Source organism: Vulpes lagopus, chromosome 16 (genome assembly GCF_018345385.1).
Source record: "Vulpes lagopus strain Blue_001 chromosome 16, ASM1834538v1, whole genome shotgun sequence".
Classification (NCBI taxonomy): Eukaryota; Metazoa; Chordata; class Mammalia; order Carnivora; family Canidae; genus Vulpes; species Vulpes lagopus.
The window spans coordinates 16866995-16889407 of NC_054839.1; the positions used below are offsets into that span (position 1 = coordinate 16866995).

Below are 22413 nucleotides of genomic sequence, written 5' to 3' on the forward strand. Positions count from 1 at the left end.
TGAAGAGACGGTCTTTTTCCCCACTAAATATTCTTCCCTGCTTTGTTGAAGATCAGTTGACCATAGAGTCGTGGGTCTATTTATGGATTTTCTATTCTGTTCTACTGATCTGTGTGTCTGTTTTTGTGTCAGTACCATACTGTCTTGATGACTAGAGCTTTGTAATAGAGTTTGAAGTCTGGAATCATGATGCTTCCAGTTTTGCTTTTCTTTTTCAAGATTTGGCTTTTTGGGGTCTTTCATGGTTCCATACAAATTTTAGGATAGTTTGTTTTAGTTCTGTGAAAAATGCTGGTGGCATTTTGATAGGGATTGCATTAAATGTGTAGATTGCTTTGGGTAGTACCAAAGTGTTTCAATTATAATGGGACTGTCTCTCTTAGTTACCTAAACCCCTCGGTAGTATCTGGCATGCTATTCTTGAGGGGAAATGTTCTTTTTTTCTTCTGACACTAGGACTTTTTTATATTATTGTGATTTCCAGAGCTGATGACAGCACCTCCACAATGGTAAAATTCATACATTTTCAATGAATTACATTAATAAGCTATTTTCATTGTTAGGGCTCCTAGTACTAATATTTTGTTACTATTTTTATCATGAAATTATTTATTTATCGACTGTAAGTACCTTCTAAATATAATATCTACACCACCATCATGAAAGCAGGCATCATGTATTATTTATGCTGACTTAAAAGTTGTAAATATAGAAGCATTATTGATCATTTCAAATGGCTTACCTATTCTTCATAACACTGTGTGTTACTGAAGTAACCTCATTGAATAATCATCAATTACAGAAGAAAATACACTAACCCCAGAAAAACTATAAAAAGATTTCATTCACCTAAGCCCTTTCTGTGGTCCTTTTCATTTTTGGATGACTCCACAAAAGTTAACTCCAATTAGAAGATCACCATAAAAGGGACAAGACAAATGAGTCAGATGATAACTCCAATAGGCAATCTTACTTTATATCTTAAATTTTTTTCCCCAAAGCAAAAGCTAAATAGAATACCATTTCTCTTGTAAATGATATCCATGGTAAATTCTTCACAATGGTTTTCTAGTGTGATCAGAGAATGCTCTTAATGGATGTATTTCAGAGCCTTCATTTCATCAAATTTGAGGATAATTTTTTTCAGTCTTATAGTCCATCAACCACATTTATTGAAAATTGACTTTGTGTTTATTGCTTTTTAGGCATTGCATTATTAATGCAAAGCTGTTTACTCAAGTGGAGGAACCAGTTATGAGGTTCTTCATGCAAAAACAACAATCTGTGGAGCAGACATGGCAGGTGTCTACTGATGAAAATATTCTAGTCTTCCTAAAGACTAAAAGCGAGACTTTCTTTTCAAAGTCATCATCCACAAGAAAGAAGGATTTTAGGTAAATGGATGGATGGATGGATAGGCTGACAGATAGCTTACACAGACAGAAAAAAAGAGACATGTCAATAGTTGGCAATAGCACAAGTTCTATGGATCTCAGCTCTACTATCTATGCAACTCTCTGGAATGAATCATTGAAATGACTTGCATAGGTGATGAGGTTATATTGACATAATTTACAGGGTTTACTCATAGAAGTCACTTTTATTAAAGCAGAAAGATAGGAAATCACATCTTCTTTGTTTAAATGGCATCAAGATGGACCAGTGAAAACACAGAAGTCATTTCTACGTTTGTCTTCATGATAGTTGAGGCAGATAACCTGTTAACATCTCTTTATGCAGGCCTTTGGCTGTGCGCTTCACAGTGTGTGACAAGCTGGCATCTGTGTTTCCAGTCACAAATGGGTATATACAAGGGAAGGCAGGTGGTGTTTTAATAAAGGGGCAATGCTAAAAAATAGTCTAGATTATTTCTTTCCAGGCTACTACATTATCAAAATTTGCTTTTATCTTCATTTGAGAGCTTTGTCTTCCATGACTCCTTGGTATCATTCAGCACCATATGGGGCATGGAAAGTGAATGGTTAGCAAATCACAAACAGCAGTAAATCTGATAACTAATGAGAGTAGCTCAGGAACTTGATCATATCTGCACAGATGAAGAGAATCAGAGAGGAGCAATGGGAAAGTCTTTCCAAAAAGACTTGAATCTTTTTCATTAAAATGGTTTTAAATCCACTCCTGACCACACACATAGCCCAGAGCTTAAGAAACAGTATGCTATCAATAACTTTAGAAACCCCTGTATATTCCTCCTTTACAATATTTCCAAACTTAACCTCCAAAGGTAATGACCATCTGATGTTTGTGTTTATAATTCAAAAACATTTTCTTACATTACAACATTTTTATTTCTAAATACTATATTGCTTTTACATTATTTGAATTTTATATACATTATATGTATTTATTGGTGATTTTTTTTTCTCTCAAAATGAGGTCTCTGTGTTTCTTCATGAGTGTGGCTATAGTTCACCTATTTTCAATGCCTCATAAATTCATGGTGTAAAGAGATCATGATATATGAAGATGGGACATCTGTGATCTTTTTACTTTTCATGTTATTGCAAACAATGCTGCTATTAATGTTCTTTTACCTATCTACCTGTACACATATGTTGTACCTACTTGTTTCATTCCAGGGGTAGAATGCAGTTTTAGTGCATGCATTTTTTCAATGATACAGGTATTTTCAAATGGTTATCCAAACTGAACATGCCAATGTATACTTTTATCAATAAAGTACGCAAGTTACCAAAACTCCTTATTTTGTCAATACCTGGCAGTCTCAAAAAGAGTCATTCAAAGAGAAAATGAATCCTGCCTAACTGACCACAGATATTCACTCCAGAATCATTTAACACTTCTAAGAACCAGATCTCCAGTTACAGTCACTTAAAATTAACTAGCTCCATTCCATGTCTAGAAGAAGACAAGGCTTTTATCTATAAGATGGCAAGATAAATTAAAAACATAATTGTGTTGATACCTACAAATTATTCTTCCATTTTTCTGGTAAGAAAATTCCCTATAATATCATGTCAAAACATTTGTGTCAAATGGCTGTGTTTTGCCAAAGAGATAAATTTCCCAGTCAAAACAACTAATTAGAAGCTATTAATGACATCTTCTCCAAGATTTAAGAAGCCACTGGAAGAGAAAAGGAAACTGAAAGAAAAAAGTATTCTTCAAGATGCAGGAGATAACCCAGTTTGTTGATCTATATTTGGGAATATTGCCTTGAATTCCTTATCTCTTCTGCAATCATTTCACCAACTCTAAATCACTCAAGTAACAGACCACAGAAAGGCTTCAGATTTATGAAAGGCTTAAACCTCCAACACCATTCTTGCTTCTCCTCTTCATATATTTAGCCCTTGTAATATTTTATTCTTAATACAAAAAATAGTTTGGGTGCTGAAAATTGTCAGCACACAGATAATCCTAGTAGATCTATTTCTGGTTTAGTCAGCTACAGACCATCTGGTAATCATTAAGTGAAAAAGTTCATTGGTAAAAATACTTAAATCCCTGAGTCATAAATTATTTTAAGCCATATATCTCTATCTATATATATATCTCTCTCTTTTTCTCTCTCTGCTTATCTTTCTACTAGAAGGTGGTGCCCAGATGTCAGCATGGGATTTATGATTTGAGTAGATTAGGATTCATGAAACTCAGGCCAGACAAGCCAATATCTGCATAGAATAGTCAACATTCCGTGGTTAAATGACCACAAACTACATCACAAACCCACAGCAGTTGCTCAGCAAATGAATATTGGCCATGCAAGGATCAGGAGAAGCATGATCTCAGTGTTACAGAGTACATCCCTCATCATGTCCAGAAAAAAAATTAGAAGTCATAGTCTATTGGTGGTTGCTCCATGATGTCAACCTCCACGTCAGGACGATTAGTTGGTTATATTTTGATCTGCAAAGACCGCAGACTGAGATAGTCAGGGAATGATAACTGCCCATCTCTGGTGAGTTGTTAATGCCACATTCTGAGAATCAGCAAGCAGCCTCCTCTGAGGCTTTTTAGATACTTCGCCAGAAAATACTCTCTTATTGCACCAGAATGTCCCCAGGCCAAAATATATGCACTAAACATTATTCACATTCAGCCAGAATTAAAGTAAACAATCAAGGATGATGTATATATCAATCCATGCTTTGAATTTCTTACCTTGTGTGTTTTAAAAGCTGGTTGTGTGTTTCATTCTTCAAGAAAAGCAAAGGCTTCAATTTGAAGCTTCTGTAACTAAAGTTATATCTTTTTTTTTTAACAAAATAACTGCTCAAGAATATGTGGGATACATATTTATTTCTTGTACTTACCTATATTTTACAGACTTTCCCAAGTGATCATATTTCCTCTTGCTATTCCACCTGGCTAATTCCTTATTAATCCACTTTTGGGACTCTAGTTCCTTTCGTATCTAGAACATTGTTGATTTTCAATTTTAAAAAAATCATTGTTTTTGATTCATATGCCCTTTATATTATTAAATCCCATGTGATTATCCTTTCTAGAGCTTTCTTGAGAATAGTCTTTCCATACGCTCACATAAACTCGGTAGGAACAGGTAATTTAAAAGTGGATTGCTATGAAATTTACAAATAGTGCCATGGAGAAATATTTTTTTAAGGGTATACACAGTCTTTATGTCAAGATATAAATATTGAGGATATCAAAGAGGAGAAAAAAGAAACATGGCGGGATGGTACCAGTTGTTATGATAAATATGTGGCTCTGTGCCACATCCCTGTACTAAGAAAGCAGTTTTCGGCATTAATCTTTGTACAAATATGACCTTTTGGAGTGACATAATACCAGATTTCTGTTATGCATTGTTTTTAGAGTAATCATCTTTCAGTTTATTTGTTGGACTGATCTCATAAATGGGCAGGCCCATCTCATAAGAACAGTTCATTGTCAAGGAAGAATTTAAACAAAGGCAAATATCTTGTACACAGGAAATAGTCAATGTTTAACGAAAGCAATGGAGTAAGACCCCTTGTGTTAAAGATTTAGAGATGTCCTCAAGGAAAGACATGATGTGTATTAGTGATTGATCTTACTTATAAACCCAGTGCACTGCATGGCATTGAATTACAAAGCTAATGGATGACAAAAGGAATTCTCCACCAGAATCTATACTGTGTATTCCTTATTCCTCTCTAATCCAGTTCTACAGGTATTAGCAAACGGTTCTTCCTCCACTACTAAGGAATTTGCCTACTGTTACAAGAGTGATAAAGGAGAAGAAATGCCAAGAGCTGGTGTTCTGAACTGCAGCTTGTCTCTACTTGCAGACTTTGTGAAGACTATCACTTGGTGACTTCCTAGAGGATTATAACCTCCAGCTGGACTGTTTCATGACTATTTATCATTCTTAAAACTCTGATCACAAGTGCCAAGCAGTCATGGTTACAAGACACCTGTTTCCACACCATTCCTGATAAAAGCTTCTCTGCTATATTGCTGATACATATTGACATTATGTTCCAAACATGGAATGGATTGAAATCTTGTCTTCTCTCACACAAAGCAAGAAAAAGAAGAAAAAAAAACAGGATTAAACTTTGCCATTTATCTGACTTCTCTAAGAGAAAGGAGCATTGTAAGGGAGAACTTTCACCTTGATTTTTTAAAAACAGTTGTTTTGTAAACAGAGCAAAAGAGGAAGACCAATTAGAAAGACAGCAGATTTTCAATTACCTTGGAAACTCGGTTTGCAACTTCTCTGCCCACGGTGAGCCCCTGGACAAAAGTCCGGGCAGCGATGAAGGCACGGGTGACCTGAATTTTCAGTTTCCGGGGTACATCTCCAAATGGCTTCAGCTGGTCTGTGTATTTGCTCACACATTCCAGGTAGTCCTCGCTGAAGTGATATTGTGGGTTTATCAGCTGAAACATCCGTTCCAGGAGCCGAGCCCAGAAGTCATTGAGCATCTCCTCCAGATTTACATTGCCCCCGGTATAATATCTTTTTAGCTCCGTGAAAAGGTCCTGGAACACTTCTGAATTCTGCATGTACAGCATTCCGTAGGTCCGTACAAACATATCATTCAGTGACTTTTCTGCATTCTCCAGGAGCTCTCGGAAAAATTCTGCAAATAAAACAAGAAAACAGTCATAAATTGGTGAGATCTAGAATGCCCAACACATGTACTTAACTTAGAAACAACTCTTTCTAAAGATTCTCTTCATACGAATATTTATCCTGTGATTAAGGCATCAATGAGCCAGTGATGATATTTTACATAAGATTTGCCCTACATCTATGAACTTCTATGAGTCAAAGAAAACAGAAGACCACATGATCTCCACTTGAAAGAATATCTGCTAACATTAGGAGTATACTATTTATTTTTTTAAGATTTTATTTATTTATTCATGAGAGACACACACAGAGAGAGGCAGAGACACAGGCAGAGGGAAAAGCAGGCTCCACGCAAAGAGCCTGATATGGGACTCGATCTCGGATCTCCAGGATCATGCCTTGGGCCGAAGGCAAGTGCTAAACTGCTGAGCCACCCAGGCTGCCCAGGAGTATACCATTTACTACTACTCCAATGTCGCTGGATTCTTTTATCACTTACTGCTAAACTTTAGAAAATCTTAATTTAAGAAACTCAAATCAAAATATGTTGCAAAGTATTTTCCTTAACATAATAACAAATGCATACCGATAAAAACTTTTGCTCCAGCCTATTTACAAATCTATTTGTAACACCAAATTCAATTAAATTGCTGTTATTTGGAATAGTTCATAAATGGGATATTTAAATTAATGTAATATTTTGGACTCTTTGTAGTTGCTATATATAGCAATCAATTATCAGTGTTCAGAGATTCATAATGCAATTAAATTCACTTAATACCAAAGCTCTAATGAACATAATTTAGTTTGCCATAATGAATCAGAAAGTTATGAAGTACTTTGCATTATCATTATAAATATAAACTATCATTTTATAGAATTTGAATAAAATATAGGCAATTGGGTTTTCTGCTTAAGAAGTTCTAAATGAAAAAGAGTACACCAAGAAATGAACTCTGCTATCCTGCAACAGAACTTGAATGTTAGTGGGCTCACTTACAGGATGCAAGAAATTAAAATTAATGTCACTGGGTAATGTTAGCCAGTTTGGGCCTCATATTAGGTTCCCCTCAGACATACTTCATGTGTGTACCTAAGGACACCCACCCATCCGCACAAATAAGCCTCAGTAGAGTAAGCTCAAGTTTTATCCATTTGGAGAATGTGATTTGGGGGAAGAAAAGGCTAAGAAGTGGTAATGCCTCTGAGTTAATGAATCCAAGTTCCCAACATCAGAAGGATTCGGCTTTACCTCTCATATTTCTCTTTGTTCTCTGATACCATATCCCCTTTCAGCTAATGCAAGGACAAAGCAAGTCCAGGACACTTCAAGGAATCAAAGTAGGAAAACAAAAACAAACAATTTCTTTTTTTCTGGAACCTTGGAGGGTTTTCTCCTGAGATACAGAAGGAAAAAGCCATGAATCTCTCTATAGCTTCCTTGGAAGTTACACCTCATTTCTGCTTTATCAGAAGACCTTGATTTAGCTACTTCAATTCTGAATAATAGAACACTGAACCACTCTTCTGATCATTAAATGTTGCCTGTAATAATAATGATTATTTTATAGTAGTTTTCAAATAAAACCAAAGCATCAAACCTTAAAAAGGACTGTAGTCACATGTTTACCTTCTTACTATAAAAGAAAATACTTTCCTAATCATAGAAATTCTGTTGCTACAATGGCAGCAATAAGTGAGGGATTTCCTAAGTCATGGTTTATTAACCTAATGTGATCTTGTACGAGTCACTCCATATTTTTCATCTTAATTTTTCCCAAATGTAAAATCAGGCTAAACATTACTAAACCTCCCTAATCGTCAAGGATTCAGTATGGAAAATCAGTATTGATGCAAATAGGGTAAATTTTTCAAAAATTTCAAAGAATCAATTAATCAAAATACTTATTTATGCTATATGTCTATGTTATTTAGTATTTTATGTAATCAAGAACACTTTAGAACTTTTTAGAAATACTAGTTACCTAGTTTGTCCTAACATGGAAATATTAAATGATCGATATTAATACTAAAGTATAAAAATACCATATTATAACCTTTCATTCCTGCAACCAAGAATGAAAATAGCTTGGCCTTGTTGATAGAGGAGCAGGGTGAAAGGTGTTAAAGATTGTGAACGAAACTAAAAAAGAATGGAAAACTCACTGAATTGAAAAATACTAATATAATGAGACTGGAAAGTGGATTCTAATCATGAGCTCAGGACAGCCTATTCATTTATCTTCCTTTTGAGGTCAATTATTTTGTTGGACTCAGGAATTAAAGCTTAATTTATTGAATACAGAGTACTGCCTTCAGCAATGAATAGTTAGTAATCAATAGTGTGGTCTGGATTTTCAAAGAGCTTTAAAAAAAAGTAAAAAAAATCTTCTGATTCTCATTGCTCTGCAAAGATAGGAAGTATAAATGCTTCTCTATGAGGATGAAATTTTTATTTTTTTGCTTTTTCTGGAAGTAGCATTCTTTAGGCTTACCCCCCCTAATACAGGGAACATGAAATATTGGCCTTATGCCTACTTCAAGGCTGAATGGTTAAAAACAGACTGCTTACTTACTGTGTCTTGTGGTTTGCTTCTGTATGCCTAAATTATTATTCATAATTGAATAATGAAACCAAGTTCTCATATTTCAATAAATAGGGCTCAAGAAACATTTCATTAGAATTCTAAATTTAAAATCTGTCTAAGGGTATGTCATTGTCTAAAAAGTTTGCTATTAGCTTCACTGGTCCTCAAAAGTCAAGTTATTATTCCTTGTTCAAAATCATTATATGGCTTAGTGATCTCATAGTCAAAGTTAATATTTGGTATTGAAAGATGCTAATGTATCAGGCAATTATGACAAATGTTGCTACCTTAAGGTACATTGATCTTAGATCTTATGAAAGATGGGGATCCAAGGTACTGAGGCAAAACTAATGTCCTCCAAAGATAAGCACACACATTTCATTTTTAGCCTGCCCATAGACTTAGACTTCCACCTTTTGAAGGTTGACTCTGTGAATGAAGTATTTTATGCTTGGATGAAAATTGTTTCTCAGCAAACCAAACAAGATTGGAGATTTGGAAGACAGTTACCGGACCCACTTTGCTGATGAAGTATTATGCCCAAATAGCACAGAGAATGAAATTGAAGAGCAATGTAGGGAGAAAAATGATCTCAATCCAATCTTTGTTTAATCAGTGAGGGCAAACCTCACACTGGGTAAAGCCTTCAGTCAACAAAAATTTTCATCTGCAAGAAACAGTTTGGAAGGAAAAAAAATGTTTTTGATTTTTTTTCTCTTTCCCATTCACAAAATATACATCAAAGGTTGTTGCTTAGGGCTCAGTCATGCTTCATAGATGCACAAAAGCACTTTTCCCAGCCAGCATTAGCCTCTGGAAGGATTTTATTCATCTAGAGGGGAGATCTGGATGCAGACAGCTGTTTGCTGCGGGGCAGATTGCTTCAAGTGGGGGAACAATCTTGTAGATAAAAACCATCACTGTTGCAAAGGCAAAAAAGAAAGTCTGCAAGCCGCCTGATCACTTGGAGAGGCCTCTTAAGGGGTAAAAATCAACTCCTAGGAGCCAAAAGTTGCCCTAAGGATATCCAAGAAAGGCTTCAAATGAAGCCTCCAGATGAATGGGATCAAAATAGAAGGGTAGCACAGGGCCTAAGGGAGGTGCCAGCAAGAGGGGGAAGGCAGACAAGAGGCTCTCCAGGAATCTGAAGCCTTGAGAAACTGCAAAAGGTTTGCCCAGTCAAGCTGGAAATGTCTCGTTAATACTACTACAGGCGGGCTGTGCGTGGAGACTGGGTTAAGGGCTGTACAGCATTTACCTAGAAATTGTACCATTTTCCTACTCTCCTGCTTTCCAAAACACTTCTCATTGAAAGCCTGTTTAAATGAGCACTTCACGATGGTGGTGTACATTCATGTGATCACAAAAAAACAACGAGTGTGAGAAGCTTTGGTCAGTGGAGATTGCATCTATACTTGGCAACTGCCAGGGGAAGCAGGTATCATACATTTGCTTCTTTAAACCCATATATTCATGTTGAATGTATTTCTCTCCTCATCTCTTTCTACCCTCCCCTTCCCAAAAGCATGTTAAATCAGTCCAGTCAACCTAGCATCCAAGTTCTGGTTAAGGAAAGACCCAGAGGAGATGTCATGGAGGGTAAAATGGTTCAGAAAGCTGATGGACAGTAAGGGTTATGATTCACAGGCCCAATAAGGCTATGCCCCTGCTTCTCCCCCTCAGTGTCTTTCTAAAGGACAAGTCAACAGAGGTGTCCTTCCTCATTCTGCATACACCTAGCAGTGTTCAGGCACATCTTACAAGAGGATTTCCCCTTTCAAAAGTCTCCTTGCTTACATAATAACCAGATATGACCATCAAGAAAATGCTGACTTAATGAGGAGCATTAATGGAGGAAGAACCACAGTGCCATTTACTCTCTTCTATATTAGACTTTGGGGGTGAGAACACATGGTCCCTGAATGGCCTATCTCTTCCCACTCTCCAGAGAGGATACCTTACGAGAAGTAAGCACTGGTATTGCTCAAGGAGTCATGGCCACATGAAGTGTCATCCTTGGCAAGTTGTAGCCTATGTGGCATGGACAGTTGGATGTAGTCCTCTATATCAGGGGTCTCAGCCTTAGCATTGCTGAGATTGTGAGCTGGACAATCTTTGTGTTGTGGGTCTGTCTTGTGCACTGCAGGATATTAAATAGCATCCCTGGCCTCCATCTATTCACTGCCAACAGCACATCCTTCCTGCAGTGTTGACAACCAAACACATTTCCAGATGTTACCAAACATCCCTTGGGGAGACAAAACCACTCTTAATTAACCTACAGAGTGTTACCCTCCTACTGATAAATTCTAAAGGCCTAAAAACAGGATATCCAGACATTCAGAGAAAGTACCAGGACATTTACAGAGAGAGCCATGCCATTTCTTTTCAAGATAAATTTGAGAAACTGTGCTTTCAGTTAAAGGAGCTGAAATACACATTATATTTGTGGATAAAATTGTTGGCAGCCAATATTACCATTTCTGTGTATGGTGCCTGTTTTGTGGCAGGGTCTTAGAAGGCAGTGACTTGTGAGTGAATAAATAGATGGAGGAATGTGACTATCCAGTGAAATGCACCTTGACTCTATCTGGTCTGGGGCCCTCTTAGATAATGATAACTTCATAGACCCACTTTAGAGGGAGAGAGATGCTACAGCCCATTGTAGAGCAGGACTTAACAGATAAGGCATCCTGACATCCACTAAACTCTTGTAGGTAATAGACACATAAACATTCAAAACCTCCCATGCTCCAAGTTCCTGTACATCTATACCTAGAAGGCCTCATGGCCCCTGTCCAAAAATATGTTCATTATCAAGACTGCCTTACCAGACCCTCACTTCCTTTCTGATGCAGTTCTGTCTGTCTCGAGCCATGCTTTACTTGGGTTCATTACGGCCTCTTCTGCTGCTGGCCCTGCTGGGCCTTGACCCCATAGCCTGTGATCTTACCAAGCTGACTGCATTCATGTTCACTTGCATACTTCTCCTAGGCAATGCCTTGCATTCTATGTTTGAATTAACTCCCAAGCCACTTTTGAATCTATAATAGATACCCTATTATATTGTCTTAGCAGTTTTTCCTAAATATCAATTGTGCTTTTCTTTAAGTAATGGATACCCTCAGTATACATTTTTAAAAATTATGAGGTTGAAATTACATAAAATGATTTTCAAAATAACAATTTATTTTAAAAAGAGCCTATTAGGAGACAATGTTGCTGTAAGCAAAATTCTTTTATTATTTATGACTTCTTTATCTCTTAATTCATACTTTCTCTTGCTGTGTGTGCATGTGTATGTTTCTATAGATTAAATTTATTATATCATAATAAGCATTATGATTTGTTCAGTCACTTCATCCCAGGAATTAATAGGCTATATAATTTCAAAGTGATTCTAATAATAGAATCTACATCTTTCCTGTTTGAGGGATTATATTGCCAAATTTCTGTCACTTCTATAAGAGCTCCCCATCCCCAACACAAACTGTTTTAAAATGCAATCGATAAAGGTAACATAATATCTTCATTATTTCCACTTGCTTCTGTTACAGTTTTGGAGGAAAGTCAAGATATCGAACCTTAAATGAAGAGGACAAATGGATTTGAAACAATCAAATTACCATCATGATCATTTCAAACATAGGTAGAGATATGTCCTAAAGAGTTACCTGATGTTAATGAGCATCATGCACAATGTAAAATATGGTTTTATGGGCTTTACATACACTTTATGCAAATTTGGTATTAGTGTATCTAAATTTTGCAGATGAGGAAACTAAGACTCAGAAATAAGCAAGTTGCCCTACATCAGTCCACTAGTATGCAACCCAGAGCTCCAAACCATTAGCAGAAAGGATGAACTGTAAGAAAGAATGGGGTGGGGTGGCTTTGTAGTTTATTATAAGTCAAACTTTCACACTGTGATCTGAATAATTACTGGAAAACATAATAAGGGGACCCCTGGGTCTCAGTGGTTTAGCGCCGCCTTCAGCCCAGGGCATGATCCTGGAGTCCCGGGATCGAGTCCCACGTTGGGCTCCCTGCATGTAGCCTGCTTCTTCCTCTGCCTGTGTCTCTGCCTCTTTCTCTCTCTCTCTCTCTCTCTCTCCTCTCTCTCTCTCTCTCTCTCTGTCAATCATGAATAAATAAATAAAATCTTAAAAAAAAAAGAAAACATAATAAACTCAAAAGACACTGGGTAAAACTATACATAAACATAAATTGCAAAATGCATTCTAAAGTCAAATCTAAATTATTTACTACAAATAATTTTCATGTGTGACTACTTTTTCCACTAATACTAATTAGTTCATGTAGATAACTGAGACTGGAAGGCATACATCCCTCAGGTTGATAAATCTTCCTCAAAGGGGTGGCTTCCATTAGAAGAAAACCAGTAATAGATTCTGGGATTATAGCTACAGTGCACAGGACATAGAAAGGCATATAAAAGGAGGCTAAAATTATTTGATTATATATGTGCCTCATTTTTGATATATGCACACATATATTTTATATGTTATTTTATAATGTGTGAACACTATCAACAAGCATATACATCCATGAACACATTAACCTATATATTTAAATGCTTGAATAAAACCAAATAAAATGCCAATGTTAAAAAAGAAGAATTAGCAGCAGAGAGCTTATGTGGTTCAAAATACTCCCAATATTTAATATCCGTGCCTTTACAGAAAAATTTGCCAATCCCTGGCATGAAGGGTCAAAATTGTAAGTGAAATGTTTGGAGATAAATAAGTTCAACATAATGTATCATGCCTTTAATTTATTGTAGGCAGGAAGACAATTTAATTATTAGTCTGTTATCTCTAAGTAGTAGAATAAAAGTTCCTTTTCTCCACTATTTTTATTTTTTATGTTAAAATTTGCAGCCCAGGGATCCCTGGGTGGCGCAGCGGTTTGGCGCCTGCCTTTGGCCCAGGGCGCGATCCTGGAGACCCGGGATCGAATCCCACATCAGGCTCCCGGTGCATGGAGCCTGCTTCTCCCTCCGCCTGTGTCTCTGCCTCTCTCTCTGTGACTATCATAAATAAAAAAAAAAAAAAAAAAAAAAAAAATTGCAGCCCATTCTTCTCTTTATATTTCCTTGCAAAGTAACTAAAATCCAAAAGTAAATTCTTAAATCACTTAAATGATTTAGACAATTAAAGTGACTTTAGTGATTTTTAAAGTAGATGCCCCTAAATTTTCTTTAATGTTGTGGTTTAATGAGCCCCTGGAGATTTTCATGAGGAGAAAATCCCACAGTAAACCTGGCATATAAAATAGACAGTATGAAATGAAAAAGGGAAAGAAAAAAAAAATAACACCTATAAAATTATAAAGAAAATTTCATAGTTTTTAAACTTTCTCTTTATTGTAATTAATAAAAATAAAAATTTTAAATCTCCTTTAGCATTTTACAAGGCCCTATAATAAAATGCTCACCATAAATCTAGAAGAATTATTCAGAAAATAATAAATATATCTACTGTCAAAAAATATTATAATACATAATTTAAAAATTGCTCGCTATGTGAATCCAAAGGTTATTTTTATTATATTACTCCCATTGTGTGTTAGAAACTCTTATAAATTAGATCTTAAATAAGTGGAAACATAAGGGGTCTAGAGAACTACTCCTAACTAATCAATCAAGGAAACCAGGAATAGAACAATGCCTTTTTAAATGCATTATTCAGGTCAATTGGACATCATCACTTTATATTTTTCTAATGCATCTAATCTAATCAACTAGATTTTTCCATGAAGAAAATTTTAGTGAAAAGTCATTATGAGTGTTTATTAAAAATAATCAATGTCTTGCAAAATCCTTCAATTTAAAACCGTTAAGTCACCTGAAGAGAACAAATTCCTTTGTAGATCCAGGGGTGTAATTCAGTTTCAAAAGGAAAGTTCCCTGGAAGCAGCACCTATGTAATTGGCTGATACAGGGAGATTTGAAGCAATAAGGCAGTTTACAGAATTGTTGGCTTGAACACACATTTCCCAAGGTTAAACTTTTTTTTTTCTCCTATATTTAGTGATCCTTTACACATTAGTTTGATAAATGTTTCATTTCTTGGTAGGTTATTTTTCCAGAAGATGTCTTTTAAAGTGAGAAAGACTGATTAGGCCATTTATGTTCACAAGGTGGTATAGATAAACTATTAATTCCAAGAATCATGAATTAAATTTGAAATCTGCTGACGGTTGCTGCCAAGTGCAAACAACTGTTTTGAGCCTGCAGACGGTGTTTCCATCTCACTCTAAGCAGTGCATATGAAATTAAAAGCTGAGATGCTTTCTGTGTTCACTTTCATCATTGCACAGCTCCTTAGTCTTGGCCTACAGACAACACTTTTAGGCCTGGCCCACAACCCATTTTTCGTTCAGGGATGATATGACCCACAATGTGTTTAACTCATGAGGCACCAAAATTATAGATTTTAAAATCATTTCCAACATTTTGTTTGACTTAACTGAAAAAAAAGATTTTTTTTTTAGGTTTCCAAATTTGGATCATATATTTTTCCATTCACAATCTCAGTTGTTTGTCCAGCTCCCTTTACTTCTTCACCCACCACCTCCTTGTGCCAGGGGTGGAAAAACATCTGCTAATACCAAAACACCAGGGGAGGACTCTGGGAAGTGGGGCCAAAACGAATGCATAAGTGAAAAGTCAGTGATAAGGACTTGGAGTTATTGCAACAAGAGATTGTGTCAGTGCTTAAGGAGAGTAAGGAAGAACAGCCAAATGACATCGACTTCTCTTCTTCATAAAATTAATTGGTTCTCACCAATTGCCCATTAAAACCACTTAAAAGAATCTTGAGGGCCAAATTGCATTCCAGACTAAATTAAATCATAATCCCTGGGAATGAGATCCTGGGAATGAGATCCAGGTATCAGGATATCTTTAAGTTTCCCCATTGATCTCAAGGTGCAGCTCTTTCTATTCTCCAATACTTTATTTTCGTCAATGCAGTGGTAGTGGATATATGGGCAGGGAAGAAGGAATAATGATATTACACATCAGTCCTGGTTCTCCCCTTCCTTCACGTTTGTTCCCTCTTCTCCTATCTCACATTGGTAGACAACTGATGTTCTGGTCTCCAGAAGAAAGCAGATCATTGGTCAAAATGTGGAAAGTATGTGAGGGGCAGCAGCCGAGGTCTTGGGGATAAGAGTGTGCCAGTTTTTTCACCTCTTCCTTGTATCTCTTTTTTCTTTTCCAGCACCTACCACTCCCTTCCCAGGCACCCTCTGCCTTCCTCGACAATAGCACAAAGAGCTTACTCCATGATGAACGAGGAAAGGTGTTGCCTGGGAAGAGAAAGGAAGCGAGTCTGGTAACACCTGATCTAATTAAAGCCAAAGGGAGAGGGAATGCTTACCAAAGTAACTAGGGGCTGGGTAGATAACGCAGACAACAGAAGGCAAAAGTGGAGTGTATTGGGAAATGCTGAGTTGTAAAAGCACAGTTAATTATAAAATTTGTAATGAAAAAAATTAAATTTGTAATGAAACTATTATAGCCTAATTTAATGTTAAATTGTTAAGTTATATCATTTTGGGTTCATCAAAAACCTGCGTTGCTGAAAAGATATGAAAAGTCTCGGAATAACAAGTTTACTATACTCAAGAGACATCTAAATTAAAATGAAAGCAAGAGTCAGTACCAAGTATGAGTTTTAAAAGAAGAAATTGAAAAATGATATATTAATATATTCTGCTATATGCCACCTTTGTTTTTGAGTTGTCTTTAATTACATATATTTTGTACAAGAAGAATCTTAACTACTTTAATATCTATTACTGAAGTATGTATGTATATATGTATGTATTTTGAGAGAATCTTTTGAGAGGGAGTGGGGCTTGATCCCACGACCCCGAGATCATAACCTGAGCCAAAATCAAGAGTCAGATGCTTAACTGACTGAGCCACCTAGAAGCCCCAATTTACTTATTTTTTAAAAGAAAAAGTGAAATTTAGAATGTTTCAGTAGAAAAGAACACTAATAAAAGGAAATAGTTCAATTCCAAAGATAAGGTCAAAGATTTGTGTACAAAAACATTCCTCTTATCTTATTATTGATGATAGTAGAAAAGGGAAATTATTTAAAAATCCTCAAGGAAGGACATATTCAAAATGTAAAATATTATGTTATATATAAAGTTATGTTTTTAAAATATTTAAAAGCTAACACTTACCAAACACTAAGTTAGTTACTATTCCAAGGACTTCTCATATGTTAACTAATTTAATCGTATCAGTATCCCTGTGAGATAGTGATTATTATCATCTGAATTTTACATTTGAGGAAATAGAGGTGCAGAAAGCTGAGTATCTTTGAAGGTACAGAGCTAACAGGTGATGTAGCTGGGATTGCAAACCCAGACAATCTGGCTTCAGGAAAATACCTATAGTTTCTATGAGGAGTGAAGCTTATACAATTTAGAGACCCTCTTTAACAGATGTGTGAGATACAAAATTACAAATACAAAATTAGGTATAGTATTTTGAAAAATTCTATTTAAGTGAAGACTCTTAAAACATAAACATTACCAGATTTACAGCAAATATACTTTCAGTAGAAGACATGATGATGGAAAAAGCTGAGATAGAAAATGATATGAAAATATATATCCAATACAATCCCAATTTTGTTAAAAGATATATGTATACACAAATAAGAACACACATATAAAAATAGTTTACAATGGGCAAAATGTTATGTTTTTGTATTTTCTTCTTTCTACACTGCTTACTTTTCTAAAGTTTCTACAGTGACTATAAATCACTTTCATAATTAAAATATAGGTATTATTTTAACATAAAAAGATCTTTTAAACACATAAATGCTCTTTGGTGATGGTTGAAAGAATCTATTTAAAAATATAAACCAAAAAATAATAAAAATATAGAATGAAATTATTATATCTAATAAACCTACAAAAGGAAGTCCAAGAATTAAGACAAAAAAAATTAAAAAAGGCTGGAGAGGACAGAAAACAAATAAGAAATTTACTAAAAAATTACAAAATTCATAAACAAATTAACAGAGATAGAATTTGAGTCTCTTGACTCTATATCTAGTATATTCATGCTGGTTAGTAAGAAGGACTTAATTAAAAGAGAAAGAGAGGGAGAGTAGTCTCAGACACAGCATGCTGGCTGTAAAATAATGGTCCAGTAAGGTTAGGCAGTTATTCACTGATAATAACATTTTTAGTATTCAAATGAATATTTTTTAAAATATAGATAATTTCTGTCTATTTCTAGATGGGGAAAGGATTTCTCAGACTGATGTAATCAGTAACCAATAAAATTCCATTGTCCATTATCAGAGCTTCTCGGATAACACTTAAAGGTGCACTGCTTCCCCAAGTCATGTGTTAGGAATCATTTTATTTCTTAAATTTGTCAAGAGGTAATTAACATCAGCCCCACTTAGACATCATAGACGTTTAATTCAAAGGTAATTATCCACTTCGATGAGAAAATAAATAATAGATATCCCAGTATAGGTACATAGTAAGACATTATTATCTAAGGTATAAATGCAAACGAATTAATTTAATATTGATCTAAATTTGCTTAACAGTGATGAGCTTTACTTTGCCATTTAACAGGTTCTTCCTAAAGAAAAAAATATTGAATTCATTAATCTCATGCTATTTGATGCCAATTTTACTTTCATAACATCAATCAGTTGAAATGCAACAAATGAAAACAATCATTATTAAAGACATCATAAAGTATCAATTTGTGAATGACAATATCTTTTGCGAAACTGTACAATGATGAATATGTGCATCTTATTTCGCACAGTGCTAAAATCAAATTTCACAGTCCTTATCCAGGATAAGCAACATGCTTACTTTGATCCATTGGCATATTTTAAGTTTACAAGTAACTTTCATATTATTTATATTTCAACTCCTATATTATATAGGTCACACATAAAAGTACTCAAAAGAAGATATTCAGTTGAGTAATCTTTAAGAATTTTTATTCATCCCACAAGCTTATTATTTTAGACTTTATTGGATGTTTTATAATATGTGTTTGTTGTTATTAGCCATATGTTATACAGTGGTATGATACAATTCTTATTTTTATTCTGATGTATGTCATAAAATCTTCCCCAAAGCAATTAGCAATGGTTTTCAATAAGGCATCTATCTACATATCAGAAATTGGTAATTTCTATAAAGTGTAGTCTTAAAAAAGCTCTGCTTTTTGCAGACTTAAAGGGCTCTGCAAAGCTTCTCCAACATAGCAGTCTTTTGTGTTTGGTTTGGTTTGGTTTTAAATACCCTGACCTAGGAATATGTGGCTTATGTTGTAAATGTGACCCTCTCTGCCTATTTCCCCTTTCCTTTTTGAACTGCTGATGGTAATGAATCTTCTTCCTCCAGCTCCAACTGCTGCATTCAGTTATCACCAAGAGCAGACACCAACCAGCACTCTAATCTTGTTCTGATGGATGGAATACTAACCTTTCACAAGATTAGAGACACAAGGTGCTCTAGAGATAATAAAATTCAAATAGGTTTATTTCAAAGGGCAACCCAATCTCGCTTTTGTTCATGGGTCACTTGGCAGATCATTTGCCCATGTAGTTTTTGTGTCTTTCCAAGCTAGGTTCTGGTTCAGTCTGCCAAATATGTCAAATTAAGTGGGCCCCAAAAGCCAGTTCCAAGATAGAAACAGAAAAAGTTGAGTATAACATTATTTCAGCATATGTGACAAAAACTCTATTGGCCAATAATTCTAATTCACTTACATTATACCTAATATACTAGAAAGATAAATCAAGACTGACCATGCTGACAATATCAATGACTTAGTATAACCGCCAGCATTGTGATTCCGGAGCGTAAATTCTAAAAGATTATTCAGAGATTTCCATTTCAAATAAATGCCTACTGGAACTTGAAATCAAGAGTTAAACATATGGTGCTTTTTGAATAATATTATGTAGATGTCTGTTAAAGATTTTCTTAGAAATAAAAGTCAAGGAATATTAATCAACAAAATAAATAAAAAATAAGAACTGCATACATATGAAGAAAAAGACAGGACTAAAATCTCCCTCTAAGAGCAATGAGTAACCCTTACAAAAGCTTCAAGTATTTCTCCTGTCCATGATCTTCTCATTATTTAAATTTACCTCTGCCATGGATAAACTTGTAGTGACCTCCTAATGAGAAAATAAGTAAGGAAACCAAAGAGCATTTCATGTTAAGATTCTCCTAAAATATATTACTCACCTATATGGATAACATTAGCACATTACCATGGAAGGTAAAATATTCAAATTTAAATAACATTGATAATTTTAAACCCCTGCACATGACACTGATAATACATAGTGTGTACTCACTTTTAAAATTAATTTTCATTCTTAAATGACATATTTTGCAAAGTAGTACAAAAGTTTTATTCATTTAGAAGTTTTACAGATAAATTTATATAAAGCAAGAAAGCTAAAATTTTACCTAAATATTGAAATTATAAAAAATTCTTAAAAATGTAAATGTTGTTTCATTATAAGAAAACTCTGTGATTACTAATATTTTTAATACCACACAAAACCATTTTCCCTGAAATATTTTTCAATCAATCATAACTATTGTTACTGTGATTGACTAATTAAATAAGGCTTTTGGAATGAAACAATTAGAATAAATTGTATATTTAAAATAAAATATTTAGCTAGGATGTTTGCTCTTTTATTTCAATAATGCTGCTGAAGAATATTTCAAACAAGGTCTTATTAAAAATAAATCTGAGAATACCTTCTCCACAGAGGTTATGCAAAATTAGACAATGTTAATTCTATTATTTTAAAGATGTTTCCTTTTAAAAATTTTTAGAACGATCACTGCATATTTTTTCATTTATTTAGTAATATGAAATTGATCATGTTAACATTGTTATTTTGTACTGAGACACAGAAACCACTAAGCTAGACTGGACATGTATCATGCCATAGTTAAAAAGACTGTTGTCTATGTTTAGAAGGGCATCTGGGTGGCTCAGTCAGTTAAGCATCTGCCTTCAGCTAGAGAAAAATAATGTTCATCTCTTATACACCTAGATAGATTTTAAATGGATACTAAGGATCGTGATTATTATTAGCAATTTTTTTTTTGTTCTTGAGAAAGTACAAAAAATAGCTGACAGTTATATAGTGTTTCCCATGTGCCAGACACTCTCATAATTACATAGTATATATCATGTGATCTTCATAACATCCTATGAGAAAGTACTGTGAATATTGCCATTTTCTAGATGAAACACCAAGAGTAATTGGCATATGATTATGTTCCTGACTTCTGGCAAAAGCAAGAGAATTATGATTCCCAGTAATTGCTATCAATGTGTTTTTTTTTTTTTTTTGAAGATTTTACTTATTTATTGAGAGGGAGAGAGAACACAAGCGGAGGGGGGGAGGGGCAAAGAGAGAAGCAGACTCCCCACTGAGCAGGAAACCCAGCGTGGGGCTCAATCCCAGGACCTGAGATCATGACCTGAGCCGAAGGCAGACATATAACTGACTGAGCCACCCAGGCACACCTCTTATGAAGTATTTTTATTGAGGCCAAAAAATTATTTGGTGGCAGACACAGATGAAATGCATTAATTGTTGCATGATATCTTTGATCAAAAAAGATAACTTAGTGGAAAATTAACCATATTCTTGTAAAAAAATTGTGTATCCCTTATTTTCTTTTGAGCTAATCAACTATACTCCTTCTATAATTGGGTATACACACAGCTTTATTGCCATATCTCTCTATTTATAGTCATTCAGTGACTAAAGCTTCAAAGTAACACCCCTTCACTGAATGGATAAAAAGACTTCACCTTTTCAGTAATCAAATGACAGTGTTGATATATGATGGTGACAAGATTAGCTCAAATGAGCCCTATATCTTTCCCTTTCAACAGGTAGTGTGTGGTCTGGGGCAGAGATGCAACAAACAAAAGAAGCAGAGCAAGTAATTGATACTAATGCAAACAGCTTCATTTTCGTGTTTTATATTTATGGGATTTCATTTTTTTCCCCTCTTGGACACTATTTTTTTTTTTAGCACTAAACATTATTCCTTCCCAATTAGAATACAATTCTAATTTGTTAAAAGTCATTTTGGATTCTCTATCTTCTATTCAGACAGTTTGGCAAAGATATTCGAAAAAGCTGACTTTGTTTCAAACCACTGAATATGTTTTACATTCTTTCATGAATCCATTCATTAAAAAAAAAATTAAACTACAATCAAAACTGTGAAAGACTTCTAAATAACCACAAATTTGTTCATGTACTATTTATTCACCAATCCTAAGAACATTTTGCCAATAGTTCAATATCTATCTGATAATTATTTCACCTAACCCATTTTTTTAAGATTTTATTTATTTATTCATGAGAGACACACACAGAGAGGCAGAGACACAGGCAGAGGGAGAAGCAGGCTCTCTGTGAGAAGCCTGATGTGGGACTGGATCCGGATGCCAGGATCACACCCTGAGCCAAAGGCAGACGCTCAACCGCTGAGTCACCCAGATGTCCCCAAGCCATTTTTTTGTAAGTTTGTCAATGATCTTTCCATGTGAAATAGAATTGATAATTGTGCAATGGGTTAAACTGGGCTGTGACCAGTGGGTCTTCCATTCTATAGATTCTGTCACTTTGTCAAAGAAGGTAATTAGTTTTGTTTGGCATGGTTTGTTTT

The 22413-nt window shown here is 35.0% G+C and overlaps 1 protein-coding gene across 1 annotated transcript in view; it reads right to left on the minus strand.

Annotated features, from left to right (window-relative positions):
• Window positions 1-22413, minus strand: part of GPC6 (glypican 6) — a 1091020-nt gene that overhangs the window by 532420 nt on the left and 536187 nt on the right. The window contains exon 3 of the mRNA XM_041731333.1: window positions 5683-6074. Coding sequence (XP_041587267.1) covers window positions 5683-6074 — 392 coding nt within the window. The remainder of the gene's footprint in view (window positions 1-5682; window positions 6075-22413) is intronic.